This window comes from Arachis hypogaea, chromosome 1 (genome assembly GCF_003086295.3).
Source record: "Arachis hypogaea cultivar Tifrunner chromosome 1, arahy.Tifrunner.gnm2.J5K5, whole genome shotgun sequence".
Classification (NCBI taxonomy): domain Eukaryota; kingdom Viridiplantae; phylum Streptophyta; class Magnoliopsida; order Fabales; family Fabaceae; genus Arachis; species Arachis hypogaea.
Window position 1 is genome coordinate 99,921,418 of NC_092036.1, and position 18,750 is coordinate 99,940,167.

The following is an 18,750-nucleotide window of genomic DNA, read 5'->3' on the forward strand; positions in this document are numbered from 1 at the left end:
AAAGCTTTAAAGAGTAATAAGCTAAGTTTCAAGAAACCAATTTGCAAATAAAGTATAATTTTTTTGTCAATAAAATTAACTTGAACAAAGTCATAACATATTAATACATGAAGACAAAATAATTATTTTACAAAAGATCATACTACCTGTCTGATTTTCTCAATAAAATTCATACTTGTACTTCTGTCTCAGAATTTTTAATTAAAAAATAACAAAAAATCAATTAAAAAATAAACTTATCAACAGAGGTAGTCGTCATTACCACGAAATTGAAGTTTGAATGGAGAAAAGCATTGCAGCCGCAATGGTTTGTTCATTGCTTTCATGAGCATTGGGTTTTTCACTTCTTCCTATAGCTTTATGGTGTATATCACAGTAAAGAGTAGCTTCTGGATTCTGCTTAATTGGTTGTTTTTGGATTTTATTCTGTATTTATAATTACCATAACAAATAAATTAAATTTATGCATATCTTCTAGGAAAAGTAAAAAGATAAATGTTTGACAAATACATTTATAAAAAATAGCTCATGCATGAGTTGTTTAATATGGGTAAAAAACTTGTAAACTCTATTTTATAATGTATTTGGGCAAAAAAAAACTTTTTTCAAACATTGGATATTCAAATACCTCTATTAAAAAATTAGGATTAATTATGTGAAGAAAAAGTGAGAATAATTTTGAACTAAACAAAAGAACCCCTTCAAAGTCCATTTAAATTATAATTACTTACCTTAAGAAAAAGAGCATTACACGCATATTCTTCTCAATGCGTTTTGCATTAGACATCAAGAGATCATCTCCAACTAATTGCACAACATTGTAATAAGTAGAAACAATTCAAATAAGATTCCTTATGAATAACTTCTCATTGGTAACATGCCAATATATTTCTAAAACAGCCCTAAAAATATGAATAAAGTTTCTTATAACTTTACCCCTGTTTTATGAATTTCTAATAATGAAATCCTAATAGTGTCCCGCTCACAGATACAACAATTGTTAACAAATGAATATTGTAAGATTATTCTAAAAATCAAACCATGAAAGTAAGCACGATGTGAGATTATTATGTTATAAGTTTATAGGTCTCCCATGATAATAATTACTTGTGAATGATAGGCAGCATCACTACCTTTGAATCACAAACTTTCACCTGCTAAAAAGGCAAAATGATACAATCAATTTATTGGCACAACTAAGAAAAATACTTAATTTATATTCATTTTACAGTCACAAACTCCCAGCAATATTTCCATTCTAAAACACATGTATATCTATGAGTTAAACTCCCTTTCTAATACATTTTCCTTGTCTTAAGTAAAACTATTTGATTGTTCTTATTATATATTGAAGAGTGCATGTATGAATCTGCAAAATCGTCTCACCTGCTGAACAGCTTTCACGGATATAAAACTGATTATTTATGACCTGTATAAACAGCATCAGCATCATCAAGCTCAAGTAATTTGTTTATAAGTTCCTTGTTTAGGTCCATAGCTTCCTCGTCTACCTTGAAATCAACAATAATAGCCATCAGTAAGTTTTTTCTAATTACTTTTCATGTTAAAAAGTTGTACACTAAGAATATTTGACAGACTAACTATATGAGATATTAAACCTGCAACCTAGGTTGTTTGAATGATGAAATTTATATATGCTATATCAAATTAATTAAGCATATGCTATTTGCTATAACCAATTGGTACAAACCTCAATTGTAGCATTTGAAAGAAATTCAGAGCTTTATTAGGTTCAAAATTTATGCCTTCTCCCGGCAACTTTTACAGTATAGTAGCATAGTTATCGAAAGAATCTACAATTTTATAATACCTTGGAAAAAAAAAAATAAATGCTGGTGAAGATGCAACAAAAAAAACAATAGAAGCTGGAATTTACTTTATGCAGACAAATTAATCAAAACAAACTAATGTATACTAAACATAATAGAAATTAACTCGTCACAAAAGTACCAATTGATTGCAATAATCCAAATATTTTTACCAAAATTTTAAAATAGTAATATTCAGATTAATAAAAAATCACAAAAGGCCTTTTTTCCAAAGCAAAATTATATAAACTTTCAAAAAATATATAAACAGAGTTGGAAGGCCATGAATATTTAAGTCTAGAGCAGCACAAACAGCAGCACAATAACAAAACTCAACAAATTTATTCAGAAAAAAATTCAGGTTAATCAAGAACCACTACATATATAATATAGAAATACCATTTTGGTCTCATTTTATTCATGATAGAAACATGAAGAAATTACCTGAATAGCAAAATATTTAAAATTATCTAAACAAAGTAACAAATAAGAATGTCTTAACTGAAATCATAGATAGGATAAAAAATTCTATTTGATTTTTTTTTCCACCACCAAACACAACAACAAAAAATGAGGTATATATAAGGAATTTGTAATAAGTTGTTGGGATGAAAGATTACCCTTGTGCAGTTTCTGATACACCTGAGGCTTCCCCAACAAAAAGCCACCTTTCATTGTTCTCTGAGAATAATAAAGAGTAGCATGCGGCTGATCCACGAAATTGTAGGACCTTGTTCTTGTTAATGGTGCCAAAATCAGCCTACATACATAAATAGATATTAGAATATATTAAATGATCATAGATGAAGAATAATAACTGCATTTGGGTATGGGAATTGTGAAAAAGATTGCTCTCCATAGATTCGAAATTGTTTTTGCTTTTGAGTATTCACAAAAGAAACAGTAAAACTGATTAGAACATGTTAATAGCATGATGATTAATTCAACTTAGGCATAATTTGGTTCATAGATTAAGTTTGCAAACAAATAAACAATAATTGATAACATGCACTAAGCTGAAAGCAACTTATTAGTTATGAGCGTATGATCAAGTCATGACATTGCAGATCATGCTAAAACTCAATATGCACACTTCAAATAATTAGCATAAACCAAACAAAAAGTGCAATCATAGAAATCAATCATTTGCACAATTTACAAAAGCAAAATCAACAACTCAAAAAAAAATGAAAAAAAACTAACAAATTCTACACCTTTTATGTTCACACGGAACTGATTCAATCACAATTTCATTTTCACTATATATATATAAGACTTACATGGTACTATAGTAGATCGAACACTCATATCCAAGAGAAAATTAATTTATTAAAGACTGATATCACAACAAACAGGCCTTGAATCCCTTTTCCAATTCCTGAGCCAAACCATGAGGATTAATGTTAGAAGAAAATAAAATAGGCAACTCTGAAACCATGTGAAAGAAAATAACAACACCTATCCGGGATGTAACTCAAATAATCATAAACCCATTTAACCAACAAATTTAGGTGTTCATTATTTCATTCCTCTACATAGTGCTAAAAGTAAATCAAGAGACAGGAAAAACAGCTGTAATCACAATCCAACACTATAATCAAGAGATAGGAATTGAGAATAGTAACCTTTTCCAACATAGAGAACCCAGAGACGGCAGCGGAGATGGCACAGAGAAAAAGCATTCCAACATTCTTGAAGTGGTCAAAACAGTTCAAAAATAAAAATCGAAAGCATAAATGTGATACGTAAATTCCAAAATCCACTGGTGTGAAGATGAAATACTTAACTCTTTAGGGTTTTCTATCCGGCGGTGACCACAGCAAATAACAGGCGGTTGTGGCGGTTGTGGCAGCAGAGGAGCTCCCTCCTCCCCCGCGTTCTCTGCTTCGCGTCTCCCTCTCTACTTTTCTTCTTCCATTTTTTTTCTCTCCCCTCTTTCTAATGAATTTCTTCTTTGGCAGTGGATCCAGCAGCTGCAACATTCTCTGTGATGGCTTCAATTTTTTCCTCCGCCGAGAGTATTGAATATGGAGATCTTATCAAAAAAATTCAAGAGCTTTTGCTTTCTATTCAAGATCTTACCAGTGAAGCCAATGGTGCTGCTCTACTGACTGAGAGTGTGAGTGAATGGTTTGAATCAAAAAATTAAGTTTGGAATTTTTCTTTTGTTTACAATTTCCTGGCAACTCCAAGATTTGAAAATATTTTAAGAATGAGCGCCTTTTTTCCAAAATTGGCACGACGAAGCGTTAGAAAGAAAATTGAAATGCTGCTGCATTTGTAAGATGTTTGCATATTGGGTTATTGTACATTGGTTAAAAACTTTTTTATTTTTATAATCTCCGTTGTCTTTTTTTGGAGATTAACATTTGTCATAAATTTAGCTGCTCCATTTGTCAAGAATCTAATCATGTACTGCTCTCCTATTATATATAGAGATAATTTACTCAAAAATGACAACAGAATAATAACATGATCAAGAATCCTAAAGCACAGTAATAACAGTATTAATTGAAGAAGAAGAATCACAGTAATAACAACTTAACAATTCGTAAACCAATTAAAATAATAATCACAGTAAAAAATACCTTCCAGGACACAGAGGTGAGGAAGCACGACGGAGGGCTAGATGCAGCAAAACAAGAATTAATTATTGTTGTTAATTTGTATGATTTTTGATAATTTTTTTAAGTTAATTTTTTAAAAATAATTTTGTTGATTGTTGATGGTAATTATTAATTTTGTGTTCTAAGTTTTCTGAATTCTGTAATGGTTAATTTGTATTCTAAAGCTATATGTATCATTAGATTGTTGCTGATATGAATACAAATTGTGTAAATTTGTTTTCAATAATGAGTTATGAGTTTTCTGAGTTCTGTAATTGTTAATTTTATATTTGAAGCAGTATGTATCATTGGATTGTTGCTGATGTGAATAGAAATTATGAAAATTTGTGTTCAATAATGAGTTTTGAGTTTTCTAAATTCTGTAATTGTTAATTTTGTATTCTAAAGCTGTATGTATCATTAGATTGTTGCTGATGTGAATAGAAATTGTGTAAATTTGTGTTTAATGATCAACACTTGGTTGTTGGGTTACTGTATTTTAATTTGCTAAATTGTTGGGTTGTTGTGTTTTAATTTGCTAAATTGCTGGGTAGTTGTGTTTCAATTTGTTGGTGGATTGAGATTGAATTGGGTTGATGAATTTTCTATTCAGGTCTTGTTCTTGATAATTTTTAAAATTGAGATTTAGATTGCTCGTCTCTTAATATTGGGTTGCTTTTTTCTATTCAAGTCTTGTTCTTATTAAATTGCTAATTTGCTAAATTGTTGTTGCTATCCTTGAGATTGAGACTGCCCTTGTTTTTTGTTATTGAGTTGCCATCACTGAACCTTGAATTTGTTGTTGTCTTGCTCAAATAATTACTTAGTTAAATCCTTTTGTTAAAGCATGTTGCTTCAATAAAAGAATTTAGCTAAGTAATTATTTGAGTAAGACAACAACAAATTCAAGATTTAGTGATGCCTCAATCTCAAGGATAGCAACAACAATTTAGCAAATTAGCAATTGCTATCCTTGAGATTGAAACTGCCATTGTTTTTTGTTATTGTGTTGCCATCACTGAACCTTGAATTTGTTGTTGTCTTGCTCAAATAATTACTTAGCTAAATTCTTTTGTTGAAGTAACATTTTTCAACAAAAGGATTTAGCTAAGTAATTATTTGAGTAAGACAACAACAAATTCAAGGTTCAGCGATGACAATTCAATAACAAGCAGTCTCAATCTCAAGAATAGCAACAACAATTTAACAAATTAGTAATTTAATAAGAACAAGACTTGAATATAAAAACAGCAATCCAGTATCAAGAGACGAGTAATCTAAATCTCAATCTTAAAAATTATTAAGAACAAGACCTGAATAGAAAATTCATCAACCCAATAACAAAGAAATAAGAACAATCTCAGTCTCAATCTCAATCCACCAATAAATTGAAACACAACTACCCAGCAATTTAGCAAATTAAAACACAACAACCCAACAATTTAACAAATTAAAATACAGTAACCCAACAACCAAGTGTTGATCATTAAACACAAATTTACACAATTTCTATTCATATCAGCAACAATCTAATGATACATACAGTTTTAGAATACAAAATTAACAATTACAGAATTCAGAAAACTCAAAACTCATTGTTGAACACAAATTTTCACAATTTCTATTCACATCAGCAACAATCCAATGATACGTACAGCTTCAAAATACAAAATTAACAATTACAGAACTCAAAAAACTCAGAACTCATTATTGAACACAAATTTACACAATTTCTATTCACATCAGCAACAATCTAACAATACATACAGCTTTAGAATACAAAATTAATCATTACAGAATTCAAAAAACTTAGAACACAAAATTAACAATTACCATCAATAATCAACAAAATTATTTTTAAAAAATTAACTTAAAAAAATTTATCAAAAATCATAAAAATTAATAAGAATAATTAACTCAGAAGTATAGATTAATCATAATTAATTTCAAAAAAAAATTAGGACTGAAGAAACAATGGAGGAGTGCTCACTTGAGAAGACAAGGCAGCCGAGTAACAGAGCCTTCCGCGAGGAGGTGATGGCCGAGCAGTTAAATGGAGGTGACGGCGAGGAGGACAAGCGAGCAGAGACCTTCGCGTTTCGCGTGAGACAGAGCGAGATCGGAGAGGGAGAGAGAGCGAGCTTGAAGAGAGAGAAGCCAAGCAGAGACATCCAGGGCGGCGACGAGAATAAGACCGACGATGGCACCCTCTGTCACTGCCGTCGCCAACGACCACAGAGGCGGGCTTCCCGACGAGCACATATATACGGTGATGAGGAGAAGAGTAGCGGCGGCTGATAGGGCTTCGCGACGAGCACAGAGAGAAGGTGAGGATGAAAAGAGTGGCGGCCGCTGGGGGGTTGACAGTGGCGTATTTTGGCAATGGCAGAAACCATATCCTCTTCAAGAGTACGCAGTTGCTGAGAGCTCATATCATCCATATCCAAGCTACCCTCCCCTATCCGACTCCTGTTCCAACAACCATCAACTTTCATTTAGCGTACCATACTAATAAGTTCAAATAATGGTTTATTTAGAAAGATTTATATTGTATCTTACCTGATCTGTCTTCTGAGCTTATTATTAGTATCTTTGAGTTTCTTCAAATTCTCAAGCATTTTCTGCACGGAAAACTAAATCAGAAAACAAGAAAAAAAAAATAGGATGTAAAAGTTGAGTGATGATTTGTTAAGTTGAACCTCATAGTGAGAATGCCAGAGATCGATATCTCCCAAAGTTTTCTGATACGGATCAATGATCTTCTTTGTGCTGGTTCCAGAAGTACACAAGATAGAAATGAATATAAATAATTAAAATAAAAGAGAGAGATTATGATGATTTAAATTATGATTACCTAAGGCCAGGGCTGATGTATTCATGCATCTTGTTGTTCTTGGAGAACATGATGAGCGAGACCTTAGCATCACAAAGAACACTGAGTTCATGAGCTTTCTTGAAGATACCATTCCTTTTCTTTGAGTATGTAACTTGCCTGTTGGTTGGGTTCTGGATGAGCTTTATCTCAATCTTTTCACGAGTCACGACCCATCTGATCTCTCCCTCTCTTTCTTTTTTCCTTGCTTTCCTCCTTTATGGATCTTGTTCACTTATTATTATTCGTTCCCTCTTTTCCAAACACCTACCAATATTAATAGAAGGTGTGGTGTGTGAGAGAGAGAGAATAATAAAGCCAAGAGAGTAGTAACTCGCACGCCACAAAGCAGCAGTGAACACCCTTTCTATATTCGGAAATCCATGCTGCCATTCATAAAGTAACCGTGGACTCTAACTCCTTATACCCTCAACCTGTGTAAAAAGCAAACTCCCCTTCCCTTACTATTATTACTCCCAACTTCTAATAATTAATAATCCAACCACCTCTCCATATTATTATTATTATTATTATTATATACTTATTGGTTACTTATGGGGCACAGCATCACGTATCTGATGTGTTAACTCAAGCGTGTGTACTTTTTGGTTCGGGGGACACACAGGTTTGTGTGGTCTAAATCAGAGTTGGGATATGGAGCATTAAAAACTATTCACTAACTAATGTTGGCAAGGTGAGTAGGTGACAATTGTTAAGTTGAATCCACTGTATTTTGTAACCTTGTACTTAGCTAGCTAGAGTATAGTTTCGTGCATTCAGTTCCGTCCCTTCTTTTTTCTCTCATACTTACTTGCATTATATTATTGTTTGTCGTTATTATACTCAAACCATATCATTTACTCCAAACCCCAAACATGTTATCACAACAAGTTCATATCCGGTTTTCAGAACCTTTAAAACAATAATCACAGTAAAAAGTAGGAGTGTGCATGGGTCGAATGAAATTGGGTTTGATGTAATCAAAATCTGGTCCAAAATATATACGAAGCTTATTTATTAGACTCAAACTCGGCCCTAAACCCGATGAAACTTATACACTTTCGAGCCACGGTTATACCGGGTAAAAACTAGGTGCCGTTAACATTACATTACATTGATACCTTCTTATAAGCTAGCATGTGAAAATATCCAAATTTCTAAGACTCCAACCATTATTTAACATAGTAAAATTCACTTAGAAAAATATAACAAGAACCAACTCTTCTCTAAGATTAAAGCATAACTATAATCAATACTAATATTGTTTACTAACACCAAATATTTAAATCAATACAAATAACACAATATTATGCATTAATCTAAAATCTTATGCATTTTAAACATAAAACATTAACTTATAATCTTATAATAACTAATAACACAAAATATTAAGGTTTACAATACTTAAATTCCACATAAGAAAATCCATCATCCATCACTAATAACACAAAATATTAATTGTGTATGATGATCGGGCCACCGGGCCGAGTTCGAGTGACCCGAACCATGACTCGGACCCGACCCGAAATAATGACCGAGTTTATTTTTGAGATCCTTATACAGCCCTAAATCCGTTGAAATCATACCAAATTAGCCCCTAAAGTGTTCGAGACCGGGCCAGATCTTCAGGCCGGGTCAGGCCATGCACATCCCTAGTAAAAAGTACCTTCCAGGGCACGCGAGACGAGCGCAGTGGGGCCGACGGCTTCAACCAGATGCGACGAAGAGAAGATTTTGCTTTGCTGAGGAAGTGAGGGTCGAAGGAGATGCTGAGAAGGTGTGATTGTCGAATGAGGAAGAAGAGCGAACGACTGAACGACGACTGTGGTGCCTGAGCCTGACGGATGGCGGCGGTCCTTGCGGCGGTGTTGGAGAAGCTAGGGTTTCAGGGTTTCTTTCTTTGATTTCTTTCAGGGAATCAGGGTTTCCTTCTGTTAGAATATAATTAGGATCAATTAGAATTATTTAGTATATCTGAATATTTATTACAGAATATTACGTCCTTATTATTACGATTCTCTTAGCACCTATAAATACTCTTCTATATTGTATCATTCTAGACAACTTGAATAAAAAATTTGAATACACTCAATAATATATCATCCTTTTTCCAGTTTAGTCTCTTGTTCTAACATTGTATCAGAGCCATGATATCCTCTTTAAAGAGAATAGGTTGTTTTCCTTGTGGTGAAATCACCGTAGTTTTTGCATTTTTTATTATTATATTGTATCATTGTAGACAACTTGAATACACTCAATAATATATCATCCTTTCTCCAGTTTAGTCTCTTGTTTCTAATACCTTCTTTGAATTTGAGTGAACAGAAGGGGAAGGAAGTCACGTGACGTGCGATTCTTTTTTTTCTAGGAAAATCAGCCGGGTTTTGGTTCCGTCCAACCGGCCGGTTCAACAGGTCATGCATGGTTTTTAAAATTGCGGTTTTTCCATTTGAGTCGAACTGCAAATGCGTTCGGTTTGTGGTTGGACCGATTCAACCGGTCAATCTGTCCCAATTTCTAGAACCATGATATTTTAAGTAACAAAATTATTCAAGGTTCAATCAGTAACAAATTCATACCAGTGATAATTTTCAGCAACAAAAATACTTGTTCAGTGACATTTTCAACAACAAAATCAAAGTGTAGTAATCTATTACAGGAATAAAACTGAAAAAAAAGAACAAAAAAATTTGTTAAAACTCACCAAATTGGGAGCGGCTTTTGGTTGCGTGAAGAAAGTTAATGGTAAGACTCGAAACAAGGAGACGACAACGACGACCAGCCTCGGAACGACGGAACCTGCTGCTTCTGTCACTAGCGACTATGAGCGAAAGGAGGGGTGCAATTGAGTGAGAGGCAGTAACAAGAGAGAGAGCAATAACGACAATCAATCCTAAGACCTGCTGCTTTTGCCACCGGTGATGCAAGCACAAGAAAGGTGTACGTATGCGATTGAATGCAAGACGGTGATGACTAATGACAACCTTAAATGTGAGAGCTAGTGAGCCATAGTGAGAGAAATGAGAGAACTCGAGTTTTAATGAGATAGTGATGAGAGGAAGTACACGTTTAGGGCATAAGGTTTTGATGAAGAAAAACGACTTTGTTTTTGAAATTAAAAAACAAAAAAAAAACGTTAAGCATGACCCGGTCCAAGTTATGTCACTGGTTTTGACAAAAACTGGACGGGTTAAATTAGTTTTTACCAGATTCGATGTTTAGACGGTTAGGAAGGTGGTTCAACCCGGCCAAATGACCGGATGATTGAGTTTTTGGTAGAACTGATTGGATTAAGTCGAATCTGATAATTATGTTTTATAATATCAAAACTCAAAAGAGATTAACAGAAAGAGCTCCTCCAACATTTACCTTATCGCACCAAAATCGGTCATTCATTAAGATGAGTGTAATGTATTGATATGAATAGTTTAATTTTCTTGTACATCTAATTGTTCAAATAATAAAAAATAGTTTGACATTCTTTGTCCTTACAATTTGTCTTCGATTTATTTATTTATTACATTCACCAATCAATATAAAAAAAGACATGTTCCTTATAAGTATATGCTTTTTAATTTTCATATTGACTTAACAGTGGTATTTTTCACTATTAGAGCTCTCTGAGTAATTTCCTAATGTGGAAGAAGAGTTAGAGAATACATGGGAGATTTAAATTTGAGTTTTTTTAATTTATTTTTTTTTAATTCACAAAACATACTCGCCAATTTGAGTTTTCAATTTTTTTAATACAAAATTAATTCACCAAACTTGTACAAAATAAAAAAAATTCACGCAACATATAAATTAGAGGCTCTAATTTATGATAGCTCAAAATTCGAATTCTTCAAATCCAACATCAGAGTCTCCGTTTTGTTCCCACCTCAAAAATCAATTCTTTAATTTGCACTTTTAAAAAAATAAAATAAATCCATATTTAAAAAAAATAACACGCAATCAATCCATAATAATGAATTACACAATTCTTCAATTCATAATAAAAAAAATTAGCCATAAATATAAAATTTTTAATGTGTTCATAGTATTAAAATAAAGATATTTCGTTGTTATTCTTTAAAAATTTATGTGTTGTTTTATCATATATGTCGTCGTTTTTTTATAAGTAAATGTCACTGTTTATTCTCTTTTAAATTTTTTGCACCTGTTCTACTCAATTTCCCTACATTATCTACATAATTTTTCACTTATTCTCTTTTCTATTAAATTTTGTGAATCTAAACTCAAATCTTCATAAAATAAATTTTTATTTTTATCATATCATTTAATTAAAAATTTTAGAATTAGAGCGAAGATATTTAGGTGTTCATTTTTAGATTTTTATATTTTTTATATATAAGATAATTATTCAATTCATTGAATGTGTAATATTTTTTTAGAAAGATTCAATATTTTATTGTGTCGTGTTATTGAACTTCTTATGTCAATTTTAAGTCATTTTAGTGCTATCCATATGATCTTTAGTATTCAATTTATTTTCTACATACTGTATCATTGTATTTTGATACTATTTGTTTTGTTAAATTTATATCATAGTTTTTTTTTATTCAATATTTAAACTCAATTAATTGACTAAGAAAATAAAAGTTTATATATAAAAAATTAATTAATAGATAGTATATATATATATATATATATATATATATATATATATATATATATATATAAAGAAGATTATTATATATTTTATTATATAAATGTGGAAGTTTTTTGTTCAAAAAAATATACAATAGATAAATACAAAAAATATAAGTTTTTTATTTATTAGGATTAATTATTACTAGCGGCTCAACACGATTCAGTCGCTTTTCTATTGTTTTTAAGAAATGAATTTTATTTTTTTTGTTAATATATTATTCATTTTTTAAATTTATTGATAAGTATTTTTTTATTTTAATATTAACGTAATCTTATTTATATCATATTTTGTTGAAATGAAAATTACTATAAAAAATCTTTAAAATGTTAAATTACAAAAGCACACAATAAAGAAATAATATAAAATTGTCATAGTTTAAAGTTGGACAAAATACATAATTAAACCAAATGAAAGAAAAAAATTACACAAATCAACCAAAATGACATAGATTTTCCAAAAACAGTATGTAATTCAAATGAGACTCATTTGAATTGGACAAACCAATACTAATTCGAATTAGATCAATTCGAATTAGTAGTGATTCATGTAAATTGAATTGGGCCAATTCGAATTATGCATATATGTAGTCATAAGATAAATCGAATAACATTGATTCAAATTATAATTCACGGGACTACTAGTTATTTGAATTAGGTTGCTTCCAATCATGACATCAATGGTAAATAGATACAATCCAATTCGATTTACTAACAAATTGAGTTCCATGTATAAATCGAATTTAGACTATTAAATTTAATGTGAAATTAATCTATATAAATATTAATTAATTTTTATTATAAAAAATAGTACTTTAACTTATTAGTTTTTATACATTATTTTTCAAGTTAATAAATAAGTAAATATTAATTTTTATTATAATAATAAAAATTATAACATACTAAAATAAGATACTAAAAAAATATAATATAATATTAAAAAATACTAAAAAAAGTATAAAAAAATTATAACAAATTTAAAAAAATAATATTATAATTTATTATTACATGTACTCTTGATTGTATTTATTATGGATATTATTAAATGTAATATTGCTTGAATATGCATACGAAATACAATAAAGAGTACAATAAAAATTATATTTAATAATACCTATAATAAATATTAAAAAATAATAAATATTTTCTAAAAATAATTATAAATATTTTCTATAAATTATTAAAAAAACTCATTATAAATGTCACGTTATGTTAAATTTATTGAGAGTAATTAAAAAGAGTATTAAAATATATTATTTTATATGTTATTTTTAATTTAATAAATAAATATTAATTTTTATTATAAAAAAAGTATTTAAAAAGTTGTTAAATTTTTATATATTATTTTTAATTCAATTTATTAATAAGAGTTGAAATTAATTTATGTTTGACAATTTTATATTAAAATTAATTTTAATAAAGTAAATATTGCTTAGATAATATTAGTTAAAATTACTTTTAAATAGATAATTAATAAAAAAATATGATATTAAATTATAATATTATCTTTTTAAATTTGTTATAATCTTTTTTTATATTTTTTAGTATATTTTTTTATATTATATAGTATTATTTTCTAATATTCTATATTAATATGCTATAATTTTTTACTATTATAAATAAAAATTAATATTTATTTATTTATTAACTTAAAGTAACCTATAAAAATTGATAAGTTAAATATTTTTTATAATAAAAATTAATATAAATTATATAAGTTGATTTCGCATTAAATTTAATAGTCCAAATTCGATTTATATACAGAAGTTAATTTCACTCAAATGAACTCAATTCATGTTCACGTTGAATTATAACCAGAATTCCTCACCATGTAATTCGAATCAGATAGATTCGAACTCCCCAAGACTAATTCAGTAATTCTAATCGAGGTTATTCGAACTTCTTATTGCATTGTTCGAATAAGTGTGATTCGAACTATTCACAATGCAAACTTTCGCACTAATTCGAACATGCTTGATTCGAATTACTTAGCTTTTTAGTTTGAAAGAGTTTGATTCGAATTATATAGAGATATGTTTCTAGTTGATTCATGTCTCATTTTTTTGTTTGACTTAATCACGTAAATTCTCATGCAAGGTGGCTTAATACTGCCATTTGTCTTTTGAAGTTCTGGTTAATATATGAGGTGAAATATTCGATAAAGTAGATTTTTATTCTCAATTATGCTTAAATATACAAAGAGTATTTTCAAAATAATAATGTTTATTAACTAGAGCTTTAAACTATGACACTTTTATATTACCTTTTTATTGTGTGTTTTTTATAATTTAACATTTTAAATATTTTTTTATAGTAATTTTTATTTCAATAAAATATGATATAAATAAGATTACGTTAATATTAAAATAAAAAAATATTTATCAATAAATTTAAAAAATGAATAATATATTAATAAAAAAATAAAATTAATTTCTTAAAAACAATAGAAAAGCGACTGAACAGTTGAGCCGTTAGTGTATAATAACAATTATTGTCTCATCGTCACTATTATGTTGTCTTGTTTTATTCCCTTTCTTTGTTTTCTTCTTCAATTAACCACAACCGCAATCAATTACTACGGTACCATTATGGCAACTCTCATTTTTGTTTTATCACTTTAATTCATAACTATACATTGTGTTAACTTTTGAGTTGTTAAAGATTTGTTAAGAGAATTATTTTCTTGTTTGATTTAGATATCTTGATGTACAACTGTTATATGAATATTTATTTTTCATACTTGTTTGTTAAATCATATTTTATCATTTTTAAAAAAAAATTAAGATATCAAACTTTCAAAAATTTGTATAGAATAATTAAATAAAAAATAAAAAAAATCTATAAACTATCTAATTTTTTTAATATATAAAATAATTAAATTTAAATTAATTTAGATATAATATTAAAATTATTAAATTGTTATTATGTGTAATAATAAAAATAAATATTTATAAATTTATTTATTTTTTAATTTTAGTTAATCTAAAAGATATAAAAATTGGAAACTAACTAGGAGCGAGAAAGATCCGTGTTCCAAAAACAATCATAATAACTTCTTATGCTTGTAATTATTGTTAAACAATACAGTCAGTCAGTCACGCATGTAAGAAATTTTTAGAATTAATTAGCTGAGAGTTGAAACTTGAAACGAAATTCAAAGAGGCTTTCAATTTTTACTTTTCAGAGAGTCGTACGCTGCCAAAGGGCAAAAAGCCAAAAAGATACTGCTGCATCATGCTGTGCGAGATAACTTTTGCAGTTGGATAAGGGTACAATTTTAAAGTTAGATATATATACTAACTTATAAAAGAAAATTTGATGATAAAATATAGGCAAATTCTCTAGTATGAATGTCCAAAATAATCCATACGTCTGGATCATGCGTGTCAATCTTCGGATTCTGACGCGTGTATGAATTGAAAGCACCGCATTCTGATCGTCCTGATGCAAGACAGTGACAGGAGCAGGAAAGAGCAGTGCTTCTCAGTAGTAGTCACCTTTTGGTTGCAGTGATTTTGTTGCTAATGACAATTTATAATTGTTAATCTTTTTTGACAAGTGGGCCAAAGGATGAGCTGGGATTTTTGTGGACCATAATGTGGGCCGCTAGTGCTTGGTTTTTAAAATAGTAATGAAATTCTCGAAATGATGCATTATTTTTTATGTTTAATTTGGTTGTTATTTTGGAGGTGTTCTTCTATATGTCCAAAAAAACCTCATAGCAATGACCCAAAAAAAAAAAGAAAAGGAAATAATAGTATTCTCGATCAATTTTTAGCTCTAAAAATATTAGAAAAAATAAATAAGACTTGTAATCCAAAAATTTTAAAACTCTAAATTCCTAAATTCAATAATCCTAAATTTCTTAATATTGCTTTAGCAATATGGTAATATCTTGAGTATTACTCGTCTAACACCATTAATAATATCGATACACATACATTTTTTTAAGGAGACATATTTCAATTATTTTTATTGTAATTTAGCCATCAGTAGTTGAAAATAAAAAATTGAAGGAATTTAATTGAGAAATAAAAAGAGAGATCACTAGTAGTCAAATTGAACTTATGCTATAATGGCTTAGTTTGGAGAGTCTAGTAAGTAATAATAGTGTTTCTTTTTCTAATTTATTTTATCTTAGTGCTTGGTGGTATTGCCATTAATTGCACTAAAGCTATGGTTATTATTTGTATTATTTATGGAAATCGTTTCTCATATGTAATGTCTTTTCTATGAAAAATAGAAAATAAAAATTAAACTGGTACCAGAAACTAAAAAGATGAATGAACTCATGCGGGAAAGAGTAAAATGAGTCACTCTTTTCTTTATTAAAAATAACCTAGAAAAATATATGCTCACAGAGTCACAGCTCACCCTAAGATCACCAAATTCTCTTATTCTATTTCTTTTTACGCTCATCCAAAAAAATGAAAAATAGAATTTGTCAACAAAGTAATATTATGACTTCTCTTTTTTTTTTGGGGGTCATTGCTATGAGTTCCTTTTGGACATATAGAAGAACTCCTCCAAAATAACAACCAAATTAAACACAAAAAACAATGCAGCACTTCAAGAATTTCATTGTTATTTTAAAAACCAAGCATTAAGGCCCACATTATCGTCCAAAAACTCCATCCAGCTCATCCTTTGGCCCACTTGCCAAAAAAGATTAACAACTATAAATTATCATTAGCAACATAATCACTCCAACCAAAAAGCGATCACTTCTGAGAAGCACTGCTCTTTTCTGCTCCTGTCACTGTCTTGCATCAGGACTCTCAAAATGCAGTACTTTCAATGCATTCAATTCATACACGCGTCAGAATCCGAAGATTGACACACATGATCCAGACGTATGGATTATTTTGGGCATCCATACCAGAGAATTTGCCTAAAATATATGGTAAAGATGTAAATTTATAGATTTTTTTTGTATGGGATAAAAGAGAGATTAAAAAAAGGTAAGACTTACACTTTGAATAATAATAAAATAATAAAAAATAATTATAAAAAAATTATTTTTTTATACCACTTCAATCTGTATAATAGAATGTCCTAAATTTGATTTGTAATTTTAGTTAATATGAAGAATAATTTATTTTTTAACTAATCCTAATAGTGAAGTCCCAACAAAGGGGACGTTAGCAAGTGCTTTGTTAAGATTTTTTAGTATTTTGTTAGATTTTTAACAGAGTTTTTGGTATCGTCAAGGTTACAATGTCAACGTTAATTAAATTTCAACACAAATTTTAGTGTGACAAAGATAATTTACGTAATCTACATGGCTGAGGCAAGGAGGGATGAAGATCGGATCGAAGAAGGCAACCGAAAAAGAGGTAGGAATGTGATTCTATTGGAAGAGGCAGACATATCAGAAGATATTAACGCTTGCTCCAATAGTCTCTATGGCAGACTCTTTGCTTCCAAAATCTTCTCAGTTGGAACCATGGGGAATGCTTTAAAGACTATATGGGGAAATCTTGAGGGATTTAGCGTGAGTGACAAATGGGACAATTACTTCTAATTCTATTTTAATAAAGAGGTGGATGTCTTGCGTGTTGAACGTGGTTCTCCATGACTATTCAAGGATTACGTGCTCCATGTCAAGAGATGGAAGCAAGATCAGAACGCTGATGAAGAGATTATTTCTAATTTTTCAGTTTGGGTTCAATTTGGGGGTTTGCCAGAATCGTTTAAAACCCTCGAAGTTGGGCGTAAATTGAGAGAGAGAGGCTGGACACAGTGTTGGAGGTAGGTAAATTTCAGATGAGAGGCAGAGAAACTAGGATTGTAAAGGCCAAGATCAATATTGAAGCTACCAAGAAACTGATCATTGTTGCAGGACCTAATAAAAAGGAGGTAGAGGTGGCATAGCGCTATGAGAGACTTGAAAAGTTCTGTACCTACTGCGCAAAATTGGGGCACGAGGTGAAAAAATGCCATGATCTGCTGAACGACACAGAGTGTGATAGGGTAAAAGAGGATGACATTGGCGAATGGGTTAAAGCCAGCCAAGTGGAAATACGAATTAACTCTGAAAGAGAACAAACATTCAACAACTCAACCTAGAATTAGAATAAGGCTACTCAACGTAAGAAAAAGCCGGTCTTAAACTGCTTATTGGAGGAATTTGCAGGGATGTCAATGCAAGAGGAGGAACAAAGTTTAAAACCACAAAACACTGGCAACAAGGCAGCACCTGAGTCACCTCAATCAGCCAACTCTAGAACAGAATGCATGGAGGTTATCATAGCTGCTCAGTCCAATGCCAAGGAGGATGAAAGACAACCTATGCAATTCACTATGGGGCAATGTCTCACGACAAAAGAAGGCATAAAGTGGAAAAAAATTAGCAAGACAATGTGCTGGAGTGTTGAATACTAAAGCTGGATCTAAAAAAAGGTTGAATGTCACTTCTTATGGTACATCATGGAAAAGTTAGGCTTTGATGCTAAATGGATTAACTAGACTAAGGAATTGGTAACGACTGTTTCTTACCCTGTTGTTGTGGAAGGACAACCTTTTGGCTACTTTAGGCCAAATAGGGGCATCCGACAGGGTGACCCCCTATCTTCATATCTATTTCTTTTTTGTGTTTTCTTCTTACTACACAAGGTAGAGCAAAACAGATTAATTTAAGGAGTTCAAATTAATCGGAGATGCCAAACAGTTAATCACCTTTTGTTTGCTGATGATTCAATCTTTTTTTGCAATGGTTCACCTAATACAAGCCAAAGTATTTTGGAATTGCTAGAGATCTACGAGGATTTTAGTGGACAAAAAGTCAATTTGA

The 18,750-nt window shown here is 30.2% G+C and overlaps 1 protein-coding gene across 50 annotated transcripts; it reads right to left on the minus strand.

The window, feature by feature from the left end:
* Nucleotides 1-824: 824 nt before the first annotated feature.
* On the minus strand, nucleotides 825-7,814 carry LOC112756850 (agamous-like MADS-box protein TM6). Of its 50 annotated transcripts, XM_072200677.1 has the most exons (12): nucleotides 7,290-7,791; nucleotides 7,135-7,204; nucleotides 6,995-7,056; nucleotides 6,426-6,904; nucleotides 4,418-4,454; nucleotides 3,617-3,940; nucleotides 3,455-3,520; nucleotides 3,110-3,207; nucleotides 2,450-2,589; nucleotides 1,712-1,831; nucleotides 1,387-1,511; nucleotides 825-1,157 (listed from the first exon to the last, which is right to left on the minus strand). In XM_072200677.1, exons 1-4 carry the CDS (start codon nucleotides 7,337-7,339, stop codon nucleotides 6,649-6,651), a joined length of 438 nt encoding a protein of 145 aa, XP_072056778.1. In that variant the 5' UTR covers nucleotides 7,340-7,791; the 3' UTR covers nucleotides 825-1,157; nucleotides 1,387-1,511; nucleotides 1,712-1,831; nucleotides 2,450-2,589; nucleotides 3,110-3,207; nucleotides 3,455-3,520; nucleotides 3,617-3,940; nucleotides 4,418-4,454; nucleotides 6,426-6,648. The 50 variants fall into 50 exon arrangements, with proteins under 50 accessions (XP_072056778.1, XP_072056787.1, XP_072056780.1 ...); XM_072200686.1 differs by lacking the exon at nucleotides 1,712-1,831 and having other exon boundaries at nucleotides 1,387-1,507; nucleotides 3,617-3,802; XM_072200679.1 differs by having other exon boundaries at nucleotides 825-1,154; nucleotides 1,387-1,507; nucleotides 3,455-3,802.
* Between the last annotated feature and the right edge of the window lie 10,936 nt (nucleotides 7,815-18,750).

What these genes read in the sequence shown, in the direction of transcription:
- LOC112756850 (XM_072200684.1), bottom strand. Translation starts at nt 7,339, where the DNA reads ATGTTCTCCAAGAACAACAAGATGCATGAATACATCAGCCCTGGCCTT. An exon ending in TCTGGCATTCTCACTATGAG is followed by an intron (nt 7,057 to 7,134) that starts GTTCAACTTAAC and finishes TTTTCCGTGCAG; the next exon opens with AAAATGCTTGAGAATTTGAA. An exon ending in AAGCTCAGAAGACAGATCAG is followed by an intron (nt 6,905 to 6,994) that starts GTAAGATACAAT and finishes TTGTTGGAACAG; the next exon opens with GAGTCGGATAGGGGAGGGTA.